Source organism: Balaenoptera borealis (assembly GCF_965194805.1).
Source record: "Balaenoptera borealis genome assembly, chromosome: 13".
NCBI classification, from domain to species: Eukaryota; Metazoa; Chordata; class Mammalia; order Artiodactyla; family Balaenopteridae; genus Balaenoptera; species Balaenoptera borealis.
This window is the reverse complement of record NC_138870.1, coordinates 47,569,276-47,588,098: the sequence shown is the minus strand read 5'-3', so window position 1 is coordinate 47,588,098 and position 18,823 is coordinate 47,569,276. Positions and strand designations below refer to the sequence as shown.

Genomic DNA, 18,823 nt, shown 5'->3' with positions numbered 1-18,823 from the left:
CTCCAGCAGACTGGGGCTCAGAGGACCAGCCTCTCCTGCTATCTCCTGAGCCCGATTCTTCTTGGCCATCACCTCTCCCCTCTGCTATGGCAGCTATCACGGACCTCTCCTTTATGTACCGCTGGTTCAAGAACTGTAATCTGGTCCGCAACCTCTCGGACAAGTACGTCTTCATCACAGGCTGTGACTCGGGATTTGGGAACCTCCTGGCCATGCAGCTGGTTGATCGGGGCATGCGGGTGCTGGCTGCTTGCTTCACTGAGGAGGGGGCCCAGAAGCTTCAGCAGGATACCTCCTACCAGCTGCAGACCACCCTATTGGATGTCACCAAGACTGAGAGCATCAAAGCAGCAGCCCAGTGGGTGAGGGACCAAGTGGGCGAGCAAGGTGGGATGAATTGCATTCTTTGGCTTTCTCAGTTTATCCTTCTTTTTCTCTCTTTCTCCCACAGGTATCTGACAGTTATCGGGGACCCTGTTGTTCAGATGGGGTGGGAGAGGTGATGTAGAGAAAGGGGCCGGGTCTGTAGCTCAGTGGGATTGGACCTGTTGCAGGGTTTGGACTGTCCACATGAAGAGGTGATTTCCCAAGGAAGTTTTCTTTCCCAGAAACTCAGAGGGTTGGCAGGGTTTGGGGGAGATTGCACTAGCAGGTCAGGGAGGGAATATGCATTCCATCTGTCTGAACGTTTAAAGATGGAGTTGCCTCACTGGGACTTTGGTAGTCCTAACTATCAGCTCCTATAAAAATGTGAGCACATTTCTTGTCGGGATCAGGCTAGGGGGAGGAGAGAGTGAACATGAGGTTGGACTCCCCGAGTGGGGACGTTTGTTCTCCCTGACTGTGTCAGGCTAGACTGCAGGGTGGGGAGCGAGATCGCTCCTCTTCCTCATATCATGATGGATACCGGGTTGACCTAAGGGTAAGTGCCTATGTCAGGGTGGCTGCTCTTATTGGGAAAGGAGGCTGTGGGCTAGGGATGGACTAGGACTGACGGGGGCCCACCCAGGGATCTTCCCACATGCAAGATGTGGGTGTAGGAATGGCTCAGTTGTAGAAGCAGCAACCTGGGGGAAGTCCTGACTCCTGAGGGAACTAACCTGGGGTCTGTGCACACGAGTCAGGGCAGGAGAGCTCTGGGACCCAGGAGGGGCAGACAATAACTCTTGCTTTATTTTCCTCTTTGGCATTTACCACTATCCAATATTCAATATATCTTACTTATCTTTCTTATTTATTTTCTATTTCTCCTGCTAGAATAAAGCTTCTAGTGGGGGAGGTGTTTTTTCCTTTTATTTATTATATATCCTTAGTGCGTAGAACAGTGTCTGGCATCTAGTAAGGTGCTCAATAAATATTTGTCAAATGAACTAAGTTATGAATAATTCAGCAAGAGTCAGTTTCTTTCTTCAACAGGCTGCCTCCGCCCAGTGCCCTACATTCAGCTTTGAACCGCTTGTGTTAATGACTCACTGGGTATATTAGTTTCCTATTGCTGCTGTAATAAATGCACACAAACTCAGGGGCTTAAAAGAGCACAAATTTATTATCTTGTAGTTCTGGAAGTCAGAAGTCCAAAATGGGTCTCACTGGACTAAAATCAAAGTGTTAACAGAGCTCTAGGGAAGATTGCATTTCATTGCCTTTTCCAGCTTCTAAAGTCTACCTGCATTCCTTGGCTCATGACCTTCTTCATCTTCAAGGCCAGCAAGGTTGGACTGAGTCCTTTTCATGCTGCCATCTCTCTGGTTCTCTGTCTTCTGGCTCCCTCTCCACTTAGAAGGACCTTTGTGATTATATTGGGCTCGCCAAGCTAATCTACCATAATTTCCCCATTTTAAGGTCAGTTAAGCAATTTAAATTTCATCTGCTACCTTAATTCCTCTTACCCACGTAATCCACCATATTCACAGGTTCCAGGGATTAGTATGGGGACATCTCTGGGGGGGGCCTTTGGGCAACATCTTTGGTCTAAGAAGCACTGGAGAATGGGAGGAAGGGATACTTGCATGCTTTCTTTTTGCCCCTCAGAGTCTCTGGACCATGACAAGTTGGCATGGCCCTAAAGCTGTTCACACTGTTTTGAAAGTTCTCTAGCTCTCTTTGCAAAAAAAAAAAAAAAAATTAAGGTTGTCCTGGTTTGCCAGCAGGCAGAGCTATTTACCAGGGATGATCAGAGGTAGCAGCGAGTGTGTGTCCCTTCTCCACAGGCAGAGACCACTTGGGTTTTACAGTCTTTGGGTCTCAGGAGCTCATTTCTTCCACTGTAAGACAGGAGTCTCCCTTAGCTTGGAAGGATTTGAGTCCTGCCAGCCAGTTGGTCTCCTGGGGTCTCTACTTGGAGGAAGGCAGGAAGATAGGATGGGGACACAGCTTGTGTGGGGACCCCAGGCCTAGGGGAAGGGGTGAACCATGATTGGTGTTTACATCCAGACCTGCCCATGTGTGTGTGGAAGAGTATCTTGAGGCTACAGAGGCCAAGGTGGGGTAGTGAGATAAGGGGAGGGAAAGGGAAGGAGCCCCAAGCCCCTCCCCCAAGTGGAATTTTACTTGGAAACTCAATATGTAAGACAAATGAAAATTGAGGTTGTCCTGCATCTCCCTTCCTTATCAGGTTCTGGGGTTCAGACTGAAAGCTCTCAGGACTGCAAACCACAGGCTGGAAACAACTGTCCTAATCCAGTCAACAGTGAACCTGAGGCCCAGGGAAAGGAAGTGACTTGTCCAAGGCTGGAGGTAGAACCAGGACTGGAACTTGAGGCTCTTCAAGCCTGGCCCCTGCAGAGCTGAATGACAATACCTAGCAATATTTCTCTCCATTTATACCAACTCAATTTAAATATCTCAAAGGGAGCCCTTTTCACATTTTTCCAAAATTATTTTATTTAAATGTCTTCTGTATTTGTTTATAAGTCTTATTTATTTCTTCTCTGGTTTCTGAGATCATTGAGGAATAAGACCATGTTTTGTTCATTAATGTCTCTAGCACCTTCCTCTGTAACTGACAGATGCATGAAATGAATGAATGTGTGAATGGATGAATGAATGAATGAATGAATGAACAGAGTAATTTTGGTAATGTGTGAAATGGAGTTGGTTTCTTACACTCAGGTGAACAGAGAGGGGGAAGCCTGATAGGGGAAGGAATTGAAACATTAATTCACTGGTATGAAAATGAGATCTCTTTTCCCAGAGCCAATAGCTTAGATGCTATTAGCTAAAGCCTGGATTGTAGCTGGTACAGTGTCCAGCTAGCTGGCAGACTGTGTGAATCAGAAAAACTGCCCCTGTAGGGAAAACCCATTAGGAAAAGGCCCATGTTCCTTTGGGCTGTCATAACTCCCCACCCAACGCTGCCAGACTGGCTGTCTTGTGCCTTGTGACATGCTCAACCATCCTCAGCAGCCCTGAGCTGGGGGCCGTGGGCCCTGGTGCTTTTCCAGAGACACTGCTGATTTTAGTCTGGTTCTCCTTCCCTCCACTGCGCCCCCAGGCCTCTGGGCCCTGGTGAACAACGCTGGTGTAGGCCTGCCCAGTGGTCCCAATGAATGGCTGACCAAGGAAGACTTTGTGAAGGTGATCAACGTGAACCTGGTGGGACTGATCGAAGTGACTCTCCATATGCTGCCCATGGTCAAGAAAGCCCGGGGCAGGGTTGTCAACATGTCCAGCTCTGGTGGCCGTGTGGCTATCATTGGTGGCGGCTACTGCGTCTCCAAGTTTGGCGTCGAGGCCTTCTCTGACAGCATCAGGTGACTGGGCCCAGGTGCCAAACCATTCAGAGTAGGAGTTCTGGGGGTTTCACCTCAGGAAGAGAGGGTTGGGTGGGGGCACCCTGTGGGCAGGCAAGGTCTGGAGGGAAGATGTTAAAACAGTAGCAGGAGGAAGGCTAGACCTATAGGGGCCTTCCTCAGGGACCCAGAGAAGAGGGATGAGAAGAGGTGGGGTGGTGATGAGCAGCCTTCCCTTGAGCTGTCTCAGAATAAGCAACATGCTGCTTGGGCCTGTGGGAGTAGGAGGGAGAGTCCCCCAAACAGACGGAGAGGTCTGGGGGCAGATGTGCTGTGGGCAACCCTCTGAGAAGGATGCAAGCCTTGCGTAGACCCCTTCACTCCTCTGCCACCTAGGCGTTGGGGGTGGGGCTGAGTGGGAGGGACCTGGTCGGAGCAAGGCTTTGGTCTAGATTCCTCCCGGCTAGGCTGGCCTAATGTGAATTGTCCAGAGACAGACTTGGGAAAGGGCTTATTTGCATGAAAGCAGTGCTGGGCCTGGTGCAGGGGTGGGGGGCACACCTCCAGGTTCCTGATCTCTGGAGATCAGCTCCTCTAGAGGTGTCAGAGGTGACTTTCCCTGATGATCCTTTGTCATTGTGGAGTCCCAGACTGAGTCCAGCTCTTCTTTCCTAGGCGTGAGCTCCACTACTTCGGGGTGAAAGTCAGCATCATTGAGCCGGGGAACTACCGGACATCCATTCTGGGCGAGAAGAACATGGAGGGCATTGAGAAGAGCATGTGCAAGCTGTGGGAGCGGCTGCCTCAGGAGACCCGCGAGAGCTATGGAGAGGAGTACTTCCATACCTGTGAGTTCCCCAGGAGAGGAAGGGATCTCTGAGAGAGATAGAGAGGTCTTGGGGGTCACTGACCCACTTTCATTTTACAGATGATGGGATGGAGGCTCAGACGGGTTATGAGCCCAAGGCCACACAGCTGGTGGCAGAGCTGGGATTTGAGAACTGCTGGGGGAGTGACAAATCCATAGCTGCGGGGAGATGGGGGTGTTAGGAGAGTTGCTGCCCACCCACCCCTGGCACCTGCCTTCCCCCCAAACACCCGTATGCAGGTGAATCAGGTGAAAATGCACTGCCATGAGTACAGAGAAGTTATTAAGAGCACAGCTACTTGAGCCAGACTGCCTGGGTTTGAAGCCTGGCTCTGCCACTTACGGGCTAGGAGACTTTGAGAATGTTACCTAGTCGCCTTAAGCCTCAGTCTTCTCATCTATAAAATGGAGTTAATGATAGTGCCTACCTCACAGGGCTGCTGTGAGGATTAATATCTGTGAAGTATCTCGCATGCACTAAGTGCTTGTCAAATCAGTAAAGAGGAAAATCACACGAATGTTTAAAAGGAAGGGGCTCTGGGAGCTCTCTTTCTCCCTGGCCTAAGGGTCTCCTGTGAATCTCAGGTGTTTCTGGAGAGTAGAGGAGGGACATCACAGCTGTTTACTATACTGTCCCAAACTCACAGTTTGGGGAATTCTTCCAGTTTGAGGGATGCACAGAGCCCCAACCATTGGGGAACAAGAGGAGGGGTGGCCTGCAGGTGCAGCGGAGGAGGGATTGGCCAAAAGACCTGGTGGAGTACCTCGCGGTAGGAGAGAGAGGCCTACTCTGAGGACCAGGAGGCCCCACATTCACTCAGAGCATCTAATCCCAAAGCCAAGCCAGTTGGTTTCAGGAGAGGATCATCCACAAGATTTCCTGCTTCTCTCCATTTCTCCCCTCCAAGTGCCTGGAGGGGGAACAGCCCCTCAGGGCCACCCTTGGAGCTGCCCTTGTGTGGGACAGAAAGGTGGGGCTGGCATTTTGCTGGCTCAGGAGGTTCCCTTGGTCCAGAGTGAAGCAGCCGGCTCTCAGCCCCGTCCTGCTCCATTTGGGCCTCAGTGGCCTAGTCATATATTTCCCTAACCCAGATTTTTTTCCCTCTCTTTTACTTGACTTCCATGAACATCCCTGAGAGGCACTTTCCTGTTGTGGTTAAGCTCTTAGACTCTGAAACTAGGCTGCCTGAGTGTAAATTTCATGTCTCCTGCTTGCCTTGGGCCAGTTACTCAGTTTTCTCATCTGTAATGGGTTATAAAAATTAAATGAGTTAATATATAAAAAGTGCTTAGAATATTATCTGCTTCCTGGTAGGAACAATTTGATTTAAAAGTTTGTTGTTTTTATCTATTTACCAGTGTAATAGAGAAAAAGAGCATGGCCTCCTTTTCTCTATTACACTGGTACCGGCAAGCTGTAAGTTCTTGTGTTGCAAAGAGATATTCTTAACTAGCAATCATCCAAAATCCAAAGTGGTGAACTTTAAACATATACCCAGAAACTCTGAATGGGCTAAATGTAATCACTCAATCAAATTAATGGCAGGTATCTAACTGTCTTGGGGGGAGGGGTGGTTATTTTAGTGACATGCTCTCCTGGACCTCATACATCCACAGAGTAAAAAGCCAAGACACCATAACTTAAAAACCATAACAGCCATTTATTCACTTAATACACATTTTATTGAGAGCCTACCACATGCCAGGCACTGGGTAGGGCCGGGAGTGAGAGTGGACAAAGCAGCAGGGCACACAGCTGGCTGCCTGCAGCTTAAGGCCCAGTGGAGGAGATAGATCTTAATAACACACACATTTAGTGACAAATGTGGATAATTACCATGGGGAGAAACACAAGGCCATGAAAAAAAGAATAGGGTTGGGAGTGGGGCCCCAGTTTAGATTATGGTGTAGGCAGAGCTTCTCTGAGTTGACTTTGGGGAAGAATAAGTTAGGCATTGTTGGAAAGTGGATAGGCAAGAAAGTTTTTTCAGGAAGGCCCTGAGGCAGGAAACTCTTTAGAGGAACTTTAAAGATACCAGAGGGTGGGGAGCAGTGCAGTGGAGCAGGGGGGACCCAGGATAAATTAGAGCATCAAAGCACACTGAGGATTAAGGATGTGATCTGATTTGTGATTGGGAAAGACTGCTGTCGTTGCTGCAGTATTCCAGGCTAGACATGTAGATGGTTTGGGCTACAGAGAAGTGGAGGAGATGGAAAGAAGTTGATAGATGCCCGGTGTGTATTAGGCCTCCTGGTACTGGGAGGGAGAGAAAGCCATCCAGGACAAGTGCTAGGTTTAGTTCAAGAAACCTGATGGGTGGAGGCATTATTCATTCATTGATTTAGGGAAAAGTCAGGGAGAAGTATTTGGAGAAGTATTCCTTGGGGAAAGTAATCTTTCAGTTCTGGACATATAAGAATTCTGTGAGGAGAAAAAAAAGTCCTGAAGATCAGTTAGGGCTTTCTCAGTTACAAGTGACAGAAAATCCAACCCAAATCATTTAAGCAGAAAAGGAATTTCTTGATGCTTATTACTAAAAAGTATAAGGATATGGGCTTCAGGCACTGCCTGATCCAGTCCGCAAATGATGTTCTTAGGACCTGCTTTCACCCTATTTCTTTTTTTTTTTTTTCAGTACTTATAGATTTATTCAGGCCTGTTAGAGGTCTTAAAGTAACCAGGAATTGCAATAAATATTTGAACAGAGGGCTGGATGTTTCAAATGCTAAATAACTCAATAGAATTAGAGCTAATACACCAGCTGTGTTAATCCATGTGACTGCCCTTTGTCTTGTGCTCACTCAGCTGACACTTGTCCTTTACAATCCAGCCATGGTAAACCCTTCACTAGCTGAGGAAAGCTCTATTTTCATTTCAAATCACCCTATTTCTTGGCTCTGCTTCTTCTGTACTGGCTTCAGGCTTACAGCTCTCTCCCCTTTGGGGTGGTCACATGGCTGCAGCATCTCCTCATCTCCTCCCAGGATAGCCCTTTCCAGTAGCTCCCCCAAACGGTCTAAGATTTACTCTGACTTGGTGGGCCAATGATGGCAGGAACAGAGGGAATTGCAGGATGTACTCAACCCTGAGCCCATCACTGTACCCAGGGAAATGTGAAGCTCTGATTGGCTCAGGCTGGGTCATGCACTCTACCTAGACCAAAGGACTCAGAATGGAAGAGGCATGGATTCCCGGAGAGAAATCTGTAGCTGTTGCTATAAACAAGGGGAATAGCTGTTTGGGGGTTGGGGGGAGGATAATATATATTCCCTGTGAGTCTCCCCTAAAACTCTCAGTTAGCAAAGCATGATCCAAATTATTTATGCGGTCACTATGAGGCTGGGGTGAAACACAGATTCAGCCAGCATCTGGAAACCTCACAAAGGCGTTTTCTAAGTAGCTCGATGCAGGCAGAAGCTGTAGAGTCTTCAGTGAGGTCCATAAAAGAATGTGTAGAAAGGCGAACTTCCTCTGAAAACCACTGTTGAAAAGCTGACGTTCTTCAGAAGAAAAGTAAGGGTTGGGTTATAAAATACTATAGGCTGATTCGTCTGTAGTTCTCTCCATGATTTCAGAGGAAAATTTTTACGCAGGCATTTGACTACTTTTAGATAAAAAATTTTCCGAGTGATCATACTCTAATTTTTACTTCAGTTTTACTAGTGTTCACTGGGATACACAGATGAGACAAAATCTCTAGGAATCTAGAAGGGGAGGTCTGAAAGCAAGTATAATGCCACACAAATTGTGCAACAATGGACATGCATACAAAACAAAGCAACAGTACAGGGACTTAATTCTGCTGTCACAGAAGCCGTCACAGAGGTGCCCATTGGTGTCCTACTGAGTTCTGAAGAATAAATAGGAGCTCACCAAAAGGGAAAAAGATGGCAAATGTTTCACAGAGGGAAGAGCATGCGCAACAGTTTGGAGACCTGGCATATAGCACTCGCGTGCTTTCGAAGGTGGTGTGGATGCAAGGTATGGACGACAGTAGTCCCTCTAACCATGTTACACGGCTCTCTAAACTTCAGTCTCTCCACGATAAAGGATAATAATTCCTCTCTCGTGGGTTGTTAGGAGAATTAAACAAGACTGTAAAGTACTCAGCTCAGCCATATAATAAGGGCTCAACAATCTTAGCCATCCTTGTTATGACTAGTCTGGCCTGAATGTAAAGTGTAAAGGGGTGGGGGTGGGGATGAAGCTGGGAGACATTACGAGTCAGATAGTAGAAGACTTTGATGGCTCCAATAAGAAGTGTTGCTCTAAAAAAAAAAAAAAAAAAAAGAAAAGAAAAACGAAGAAGTGTGGCTCTCATCCAGAAGGGCTTTGGAGAGCCTTTTATTAAATGGCTCTGAAATGACCTCATCAGATTTGTGTGCCGTGGGAAGGATGAGGGTGGAGACGTGAGACCAGCTGGGAGGCCACCTCAGAAACCCAGTGAAGGACTGACAAAGGCAAGAAGTGAAAGGTCTTGGTCATTGTGGGAAGTATGTATGTATGTGGGGTAGTGTTTGGGGGGTGGTGAGTGCTGTGGAGACAGACTGAAGAAATACTTAGGAGTGGTCACAAGCACCACTGGACACGAACTCCAGCAAGCTGTTATGACCAATCAAACAGGCCCCTGGCTTGTGAATCCGGGAACAGGCCAGGTATCTTGGAGTGATTTTCAGCTATCCCCAAAATAGAACCATATTGGAAATGGCTAGTTAATAGCAACCTAACCTAGGCACATTCCCGAGGAAGCAGCACACAGAGTCACTGGGATAAGCATGCGAACAGGACACAGTGCTCTGGTCCTCACAGAGCACAGCCTGGCTTGTTAGCATACTTCGCAGCAACACAGCCACCTGCCAAGTTTCTTTCTTTATCTCAACCCTGCCAGGGAAGCCACCAAAAATTCCCCTTTTAGTCCCCTTTCTTCCTAGGGAGGGACTAGGACCGTTGGGTCCATACTGAGTGCCAAAGCCTAGTGCCTGCTATTTTATAGACTTTATTTTGCTAAATTCTCACAATAGCACAAACGTTTCCTGGATGCCCAAATGCAAAGCCCGGGTTCTTCCTCACTGTCCAGGAGACTGACAGGGGCTAAAGGGTACCCCTCTCTCCCTCAATCCATGTCTAGCTGGGTGCCCAGCACAAAGCAAGGGTGCAATAAATATTTGAGAGAACATGGAAAGGATGTGCCTTAGACTATTTCAGAGTCTCAGGCAGCTTCTCCCACCCCGCTGCCTGTGTGGGTCCTCCCATCTTTCAGAGCCTAGTTCCAAAGCCATCTCATCCCATCAGCTTGCCTCATCCTCATCAGCCCACAGAGCCTTCCCTGCCTCTGAGGGAGCCGTAACCCCGAGCTTCATGAATGAGTCCTTTGACACTCGCCTCCCCGCCTGGAACCTGCTGGTGGTGGACTCTGTGTCAAGACCCAAGGACGGAGCACAGAGTGTCGGATTCCTAAGACATTATTGCTCTATAGACAATCTGGCTTTAAGTCAGTGTGGCTCTTTTTGGGACCCCCAAAATATAGTTTGCCTCTTTTCACTGCAGTAGTTTTCTCTTTAAGAAACAGAAAGGGAGTTCCTTGGAGTCGGAGAGGGGGGTAAAGCATACTTGAATGACACTGTTCTGCCCTCATCAACTGCCCACCAGTGTCCTGCACAGAAGGGGTGACTTCTCTGCCTTCCTGGACCATCCCTAAAGTCGGGCTAGCTTTTGCTCCTTCTCTGTTTTCAAGCTCTAATCCCTTATCACGAAGTCTGACTCTCAGGCACCACTTCCTCCTGAGTCTTTGGGGCGCTCAGTGAAGTATGAGTCCCTCTGAGCTGCCCCCTTCCCAGAGTCCTGGGGTGAGGGTGCACATCAGGGCCCCTGAAGCGTATCGTGTGGCTTGTCTCCTGTGTTGTAAGCTACAGCAGACTTGGACCCATCTCCACACCCGTGTGTACCAGGCTGACAGAACAGCCCCTCACATGTGCTAGAGCCTTACAAGGTACCGGTCTGTGCCTTAGCTCATCTGAGCCCCATAATGACCTTATGACCAAAGCAAAGGCAGTGTTACTATTTTTTAATAACATCTTTTCCCTGCATGCTTTTGTAGAAAATTTGGAAACTCTAGGAAGTCCACAGGAGGAAAAAAAAAAACCCTCTAGCGACTAGGAATTTCACCAGACAGACAGTATTTTTCCTTATTTCCTTCCAATTTTTCTGTGCACATATATTCAACTGTTTTCTATCCTCTTTCCTCCACTGTCTACCCTGCTATTATTCATCTTTATTATTCTCTAGGGCAGGTATTATTATCCCCATTTTACAGATGATGATAATTTAAGCTCAAAGTCACACAACTAATAAGTGGCAGAACTGGGCACAGTTCTTCTCGTTGCTAGTCTAATGCAATAGTAGGAATTCAATTCACAACTATTGAATTCGGGAAGAGAAATAAGATTATTTATAGGGTGTTTGTTTAAGGGGCAACCTGGAGCTTGTGAGATCTGCCTGAGATGTTAGATCAGTGGTCTGGTGAAAAAGGAGCTTGGATGGAATTCAGAAGAAACTATCTTTAATGAAGAATAATAGGACCTTTGATTTTCCCCCCTCTTGTACCCTCAAACAGATACTGACAAGTTAAAGAACACAATGCAGCTGGCAGAGCCAAGGATCAGCCAAGTCACCAACAGCATGGAGCATGCTATTGTTTCCCGGAACCCCCGCATCCGCTACCACCCTGGCCTGGATGTCAAACTCCTCTACCTCCCCTTGGCTAAGTTTCCCACCCCTGTGACAGATTTCATCCTGAGGCGGTACCTTCCAAGGCCAGCAGACAGTGTCTGAGCTGGGGAAGCCTAAGGGGTGGTCAGTGGAGTGTGGAGGAGGGGGGCGGGAGAAGGCACTGTAGGGTCACATGAGGGGGGTATCAGATGTTCTGGGGACACCTTGCTTGGCTGACACCCTACCTGCTGCTGGTGAATTTATGGATAACTTCTAACAGAAAGTGAATGCCTCTTCCCACTCACTGGGGCCTCACAGAAACCTGAGGTGGCCTTTACAGGTTCAAAGACCTGCAGCCTGGCCCCAAGAACATCTGTCACGCAATCAGGATATGGCTTTTTCTTGACCTGGAGGAGTCAAGGAGAGGAAAACTAGTTCCTGCTGAATCATGAGCCTCACTCAGTTATCACCACCACTGGGAAATTTTGTGGGATAATGTAGCCCACAGGAGAATTCAACCACTTTCCTCTTGTGTCTCTAAATATGCATTAACCTTATTCACATAAACCATTATTTGAAGTATGTAGTAGGACAAACAGGGAGTGCAAGATTATATCACGCAAAAGTTTATCATAGTATTTTCTCTCTCTTTTATGGATTTCTGTATCCATATGTGATTGGGACTCACATGAAGTAACATTCATTTGTTTAATCACCATTGATTAATTCTTCAAATATTTACTGAGTGCCTACTATAGACGAGGCACTGTGTAGGTGCTGGAAGCATACAAATATGATTAAATCATGGTCTTGGTTTTTCACTCTTTATTTTGTGGTTTTGTTTTTGTATTTTAGCACAATATCTAGTAGCAGAGACAGGATAGCGATAGAAGAAACAGAAATCAGAAAATCAAATTTTTGGAGTTACGAGGAACACTAGAGGTTATCTAATTCAGTAGTTCCCCAACTTGGCTGTATATCATAATCACCTGGTTAATTACAATACAGATTCCTGGGCCTTGGTGTTAGAAAATCTGATTCATTAGGCTTGGGTGGGGCCCAGAAATCTGTATTTGTAAAAAGGACCTAGATGATTCTGATGCATCTGGGCACTTGGAAACTGCTGATAGTTCCATAGGTGCAACTAACGCTCAGAGTAGGAAGTGACTTACAGGAGGTCCCCTAGCGTCATAGACTTGACAGAGCTCAGGTGTTTAGATTCCCAGACTAGGATTTTAGTTACAGGAGAATAAATTCCCGAAATTAGTAACGTTGTCAAAGAAGTCATGAAATGAAATTATTATTCTTTAAAAAGCCTTAAACTTCTGAGCCATATGAAGTTCTATTGAAAAGACTTTTGATCTTGATGAGTGATCACGTAATAAAGGTCAAATGTGAATTTTTAAAATTAAAATGTCTTTAGTTGGTGTCTCTTCAACATCCAGCTGAACTTGAAAATAATTAATTGTAACTTAATCACATCTGCCGAAGACCCCTTTTCCAAGGAAGGTAACATTCACAGGTTCTAGGGATTAGGGTGTGGACGTATTTTTTGGAGGGCCACCATACAACCCACTAAGTCTGTTGTTTGCATCACGTCTATTCCTGGCACCAAATTCTCTGTATCAGGTAGGGTGCATTGAGCAGCAAGTAACAGAAAAGTCCACTCACATTGGTTTAAACAACAAAGAAAGAGTTAGGGCAGGTCCCCATAGCTAAATGATAACTGCATCATCTTTCTGCTTCTTTTCTCTGGCATCCACAGTTTAGTCTTTACCCTAAATCCAATTGCCTTTATTGTTGTGGCATGACTGCCAGTGGCAATGGGAACTCTGTGCTTCCTCATTCACAACTTATAAGAAAAGAAAGAGCCTGTCTTTCCATGACGCTAAAGATTTAGGAAGTTTCTTTCCCAGAGCCCTCACCGAGGTTTTTCTTAAATCTCATTGACCCAGGGACTTCCCCGGTGACAGAGTGGTTAAGAATCCTCCTGCCAGTGCAAGGGACAGAGGTTCAAGCCCTGGTCTGGGACATGCCACGGAGCAACTAAGCCCGTGCACCACAACTGCAGAGCCTGTGCTCTAGAGCCCGTGAGCCACAACTACTGAGCCCTCGTACCACAACTACTGAAGCCCATACACCTAGAGCCTGTGCTCCACAACAAGAGAAGCCACCTCAATTGGAAGCCCGTGCACCCTAATGAAGAGTAGCCCCCACTCGCCGCAACTAGAGAAAGCCTGCACATGGCAACGAAGACCGAACGCAGCCAAAAATAAATAAATAAATAAATTTATATTAAAAAAAAAAATCACATTGACCCAAATGAGATCTGGATGGCTTAGGTTTGTCCATCTGTGGACCAGTCACTGACAAGGGGGTAAATTGCCACGAATTGTTTAATCACGAGACAGATTGGGAATGTTGGGGAGACAGTCACAGTGCCTATTGCCCTGGAAAATTCAAACCTCAGACTCCATGCTATTGAGAAGGTTAAATCTAGGTCAAAAATAAATTTTCTTTGTTGAAGACACAAAAATTTACTAGGGGGAGTAGCCATACTACCTATAGCTAGGTAATATTTTGAGATATTAATTTATACATTTTCATTGCTCCTTGGTTTCTTATTTCCCTCTTCCCCACTCAAGTAGGGAGCCAATTTGGTACTTCTTTACCTAGGGTGAGATATCTAATGGAATAGAATAAATACATTTCTTGTACTTTCTCGAGATTTAGTTTCCCCCAACCTTAATATCTTTAGAGAAATTATAGGATTTAGGGAAAGAAGCAAAAGGGAATGTGTCTTGTGGGTTTATACAATGTCTCAGAGAAGCAGGGCCTTTCCCCTAAGACTAGGAGATTCACTCTGGTGAATTCTGATGAGGGAAGACCAGGGTTCACTTTTTGGTAGTATGTTGGGGAAGTGGCAAGACTCAAGAGAGTCCCAGCTGCACTGTGTGTTTAGGCACATGAGACTCTGGGTGACCTCACAGAAGACACATGTGTCCCACCATGGCAGGAAGGCAGTAGAGATTCACCAGATATAAAGGGCATGTAGGGACTTCCCTGGTGGCGCAGTGGTTAAGAATCCATCTGCCAATGCAGAGGACATGGGTTCGATCCCTGGTCCGGGAAGATCCCACACGCCATGGAGCAACTAAGCCCGTGCGCTACAACTACTGAGCCTGCGCTCTAGACCACGAGCCACAACTACTGAGCCTGTGTGCCACAACTACTGAAGCCCGCGCACCTAGAGCCCATGCTGTCTAACAAGAGAAGCCACCGCAATGAGAAGCACTCACACCACAACCAAGAGTAGCCCCTGCTCGCCACAACTAGAGAAAGCCCGCACGCAACAATGAAGACTCAACGCAGCCAAAAAAAAAAAAAAAAGGCACTCTGCTTACTTATATTAAAAAAAAAAAAAAAGTCATGTAGACTGGAACAACAACCTTTTTTTTAAAAATTCTTTTATTCATTTATTTATTTTGGTTGCGTTGGGTCTTCGTTGCTGCGTGCGATCTTTCTCTAGTTGCAGCAAGCAGGGGCTACTCTTCATTGCAGTGCGCGGGCTTCTCATTGCAGTGGCTTCTCTTGTTGCAGAGCACGGGCTCTAGGCACGTGGGCTCAGTAGTTGTGGCTCACGGGCTTAGTTGCTCCGCGGCATGTGGGATCTTCCCAGACCAGGGCTCAAACCAGTGTCCCTGAATTGGCAGGCAGATTCTTAACCACTGCGCCACCAGGGAAGTCCTGGCACAACAGACATTTAAGAGGTAACCTATGCAGATAGAAGACTTAGTTTTTTGCTCTGAGGGCTATTCCCCCACCCCATCATTAATAGTTGAGGTAGTTCTGAATTTGTGGACTGAAATTTATAAGTGCTCCAATTTTACATTTTAGTTTATTTTATATTAGGATCACAATTTTTCTTATATAGCTTTTGTATTTTCCTAGAGTTTTAAATTGACTTTCCTTTTCTTATTCACTTATTCAGCCTCTTAATCAAATTATTTCCACATTTTTTTTTAAAGCAGAGGAGTAACGTGATCTGATTTAAATTTTTTAAAGATCACTGTAAGGGCTCTTTGGAGACTGAAATGAGGGGGCAGTGGTAGAAGCAAGGACACCCTCCAGGGAGACCATTGCATAATCCAAGCAAGAAATTATTCTTACCCTAGGTTAAAGTAGTGGAGTGAGGATGATGAGAATGGATGAAATCAGTGTATAATTTGGTGGTAGAACCATTGAAGGATTTTAATCAGTTAGTCTGAATAAATTCAAGAAGAATTTACTGTGCTCTTCCTGTGTTCTGGGCATAGTTCTAAATGCCAGAGTTATAGTGGTGGACAAGACAGACAGAGCCCTTGCCCTCAAAGAGTTTCTATTCTGATGGGGGGAGGAGTTGAGGAATAGACATATAAAGAAATGAATGAAATAATTTTATATACTGATAAATGTCATGGAAAAGAGAAAATATAGTAATGTAATTAATAGAAGACCAGGGAGGCTGCTTACCTTTTGAAACAACCATTGTTATTGAGGCAAAATTTATATATAACAAAATGCATCCTTTAAGTTGTAAAGTTTGATGAGTTTTGACATATGAATATTCCTGTGCATCCACCATTAGTCAATAGATAGAACATTTCTCTCATCCTAGAAATTTCGCTGGTGCCCCTTTGCAGTTCATCCTCCCTCTCCTCTGCCCTGGCTCCAGATAACCACTGACATGCTTGCTGTCACTATAGATTCTTTTTGAGGCTACTTACTTTTAAAGAAGATAATTTTGCTGCCATTGAGGAATGAGTTGAAATGAACTGGACTGGAGGGGTACAAGAGGAGCAAGACTAGAGATGATGAAAAAAATGTAACAACAAAATCATAGAAATAATAATAATTAGCATTTATTGGACATTTACTCTGTCCCAAGCACTGTGTTTTCCATATATTATCCATTTAATTTTTATTTAATCCCTGCAACAAGCCCTGTGGTTTTATCCCTATTTTATAAAGGAGGAAACCAAGGCTCAGAAAGTTAAGAGATTTGTACAAGATTACATAGTTGATGGGGTTTCCCTGGTGGCACAGTGGTTAAGAATCCGCCTGCCAATGCAGGGGACACGGGTTCGAGCCCTGGTCCGGGAAGATCCCACATGCCGCAGAGCACCTAAGCCCGTGCACCACAACTACTGAGACTGCGTTCTAGAGCCCGCGAGCCACAACTACTGAAGCCCGTGCACCTAAAGCCTGTGCTCCGCAACAAGAGAAGCCACCGCAATGAGAAGCCCACGCACCGCAACGAAGAGTAGCCCCCACTAGCCACCCCTGCTTGCTGCAACTAAAAAGAAAACCTGCGCACAGCAACGAAGACCCAACACAGCCAGAAATTAATTAATTAATTTTAGAAAAAAATTACATAGATAATAAATGGCAGAGAGGATTCCAGTCCCTGCGGTTCACCACACACTACAACAGCAAACACTTACATAGTGCTTACTGCATACCAGGCACTGTTCTAAGCACTTTAATATTCACAACAACCTTGAAAGAAGGATATTATTATTCAGTTTTAATGAGGAAGAAACTGAGACTCAGAGAGGGTAATTACATACCTTAAAAGTAACTGGCAGAGCAGGTCCTTCTATTTCTGAATCCTACTCTTTGGGCATGTGCTTAATTTCACCCTGGGGAGCATCTCCGTACACACACATTTGTAGCAGGGTTTTCTGGCCAGCAGCTGTGATGTGGCTTGCTTCTGTTTCCATGAACCTTCTGAACCTCTTCTAACCAGACTTGCATGGGCCTCTCTTCCAGCTCTTTCCCCATGAAAGGAGGGGAGCCTCTGTCCTCCATGGCCTCCTTTTCTCCTGTGGGGCATGCCTGCCTTTCCCCTGAGCCTCAGCTGTCTGATCTCCTATCAACCTCAACTCAGAAATGATGGGAGGTGGGAGGACAGTGCACCATCCAGAGTAATCGGGGCTTGCTGGTCACTGAACTATTGCCTGACCAGACTATTTGAGATATTCTTGAGCAACAGCAGTGTAAATACTACATCTGGACCAAAACAAAAAGATACAGAGAATTTTAATGCCAAACTTGAAACAATAACAAAATGTTCCTTTTGGAACTTCTGACAGAGGAACAGGAGGAGTGAGGGTTTTTTTTAATTGTGTGTGTTTATCTAATAGTCAGGGACAAGTTTCAACCAGGAAATGAATATGAACTGCAACTAAACAATTTTCAAAGGCAGAATTGAGACTCCACTTAGGAGACGTTTCAGAGGGCTTTGTAGGTAAGGAGAGAATGCCAACTCTTCCAAGGTTGCCAGGAAAGGAGAGATCTGAATTGCTCCTTCTACTGAAGGAGAAGGAAAACTCCCCCCAGCGGGTTCTTCCATCTTCTGCACTGTTATCTGGGAAGACCAGTGAGGGGTGAGCCAACTCCAAGACAACTACGACTTAATTGTGACACGTGACTCAGGCTTTGGGAAACTGCTGGCCAGGCAGCTGGACCTGTGAGGCTTGAGGGTGCTGGCTGCATGTCTGATGGGGAAGCGGGTCCAGCAGCTGAGGAACCAAACATCAGACAGGCTGGGGACACCCTGGATGTCACCAAGACAACATTGCTGTATCCACCCACTGAGTAAAGGAGTGTGTGGGGGACAGAGGTATGACTTAGGTATATTTCTCTTAATCTGAATGTCCTCTTATTCCAAGTAGTGGCCCCATGAGATGACACCAGTCTATTAAATAAGGGAGAGATACTATCAAGTTATAAAATGAGCTCTTAATTATTTACTTTGACAGAAAAGAACAATCATCTGTATTCAAGACAGCAGCTGATTCTACTTACTCACACTCCATGGCATGTAGCTGTAGGTATATAAACATGCTTCATATAAGTACAAACTATTTAATAACAAATAATGTTTGTATAGCACTTCACAATTTTACAAAGTTCTTATATATACATTACGCCATGTCCTGTTTAAAGAACTTTGATTTCACCCCAGATCATTTGAATACTTTTAGTGTGGAAAAGCAAGACCCATAGCAGAGGTCTTTGCTCTTAGTTCCTGCACATGCTGGTGCAGTGAGACATGGGAGTTGAAGTCTGGATAACTGCGATAAAATTCTCCACTCTGAGTGACCTTAGGTAAGTCATCTAACCCCTCAGTGATTCAATGTCTTTCCCAGTAAAGTGGGAATAATAATATCTCCCCTCAAGGGGTTCTGGTAAAGCATACATGAGGTAATGTATATAAAAAACTTTGTAAAGGTGAGATGGAGCCAGATGATGGAGCTGGGAAGTCACAGGCCAAGCTAGAGAATCAGTGCCCTGTCTTCTGTGCAACTGGGGAGACTTAGCAATTTATGGAGAGAGGGGGTTCTTCTCCTACTCTCTCCCAAATTTCCCTTGTTCATCCTGAATCCCCCTAATTTCTTGGACTTTGGACTTCTGTCTGCTGGCAGCATCCAGCAGATTCCTATCGAGAACTAGAAGAGGAAGGAAACTGTT

At 45.8% G+C, this 18,823-nt stretch overlaps 1 protein-coding gene across 1 annotated transcript; it reads left to right on the top strand.

Moving 5' to 3' along the window:
• Positions 1–20: 20 nt before the first annotated feature.
• On the top strand, positions 21–12,134 carry SDR9C7 (short chain dehydrogenase/reductase family 9C member 7). The gene is made up of 4 exons (XM_082351163.1): positions 21–387; positions 3,494–3,752; positions 4,407–4,579; positions 11,214–12,134. Exons 1-4 carry the CDS (start codon positions 87–89, stop codon positions 11,429–11,431), a joined length of 951 nt encoding a protein of 316 aa, XP_082207289.1. The 5' UTR covers positions 21–86; the 3' UTR covers positions 11,432–12,134.
• The last annotated feature ends 6,689 nt before the right edge of the window (positions 12,135–18,823 follow it).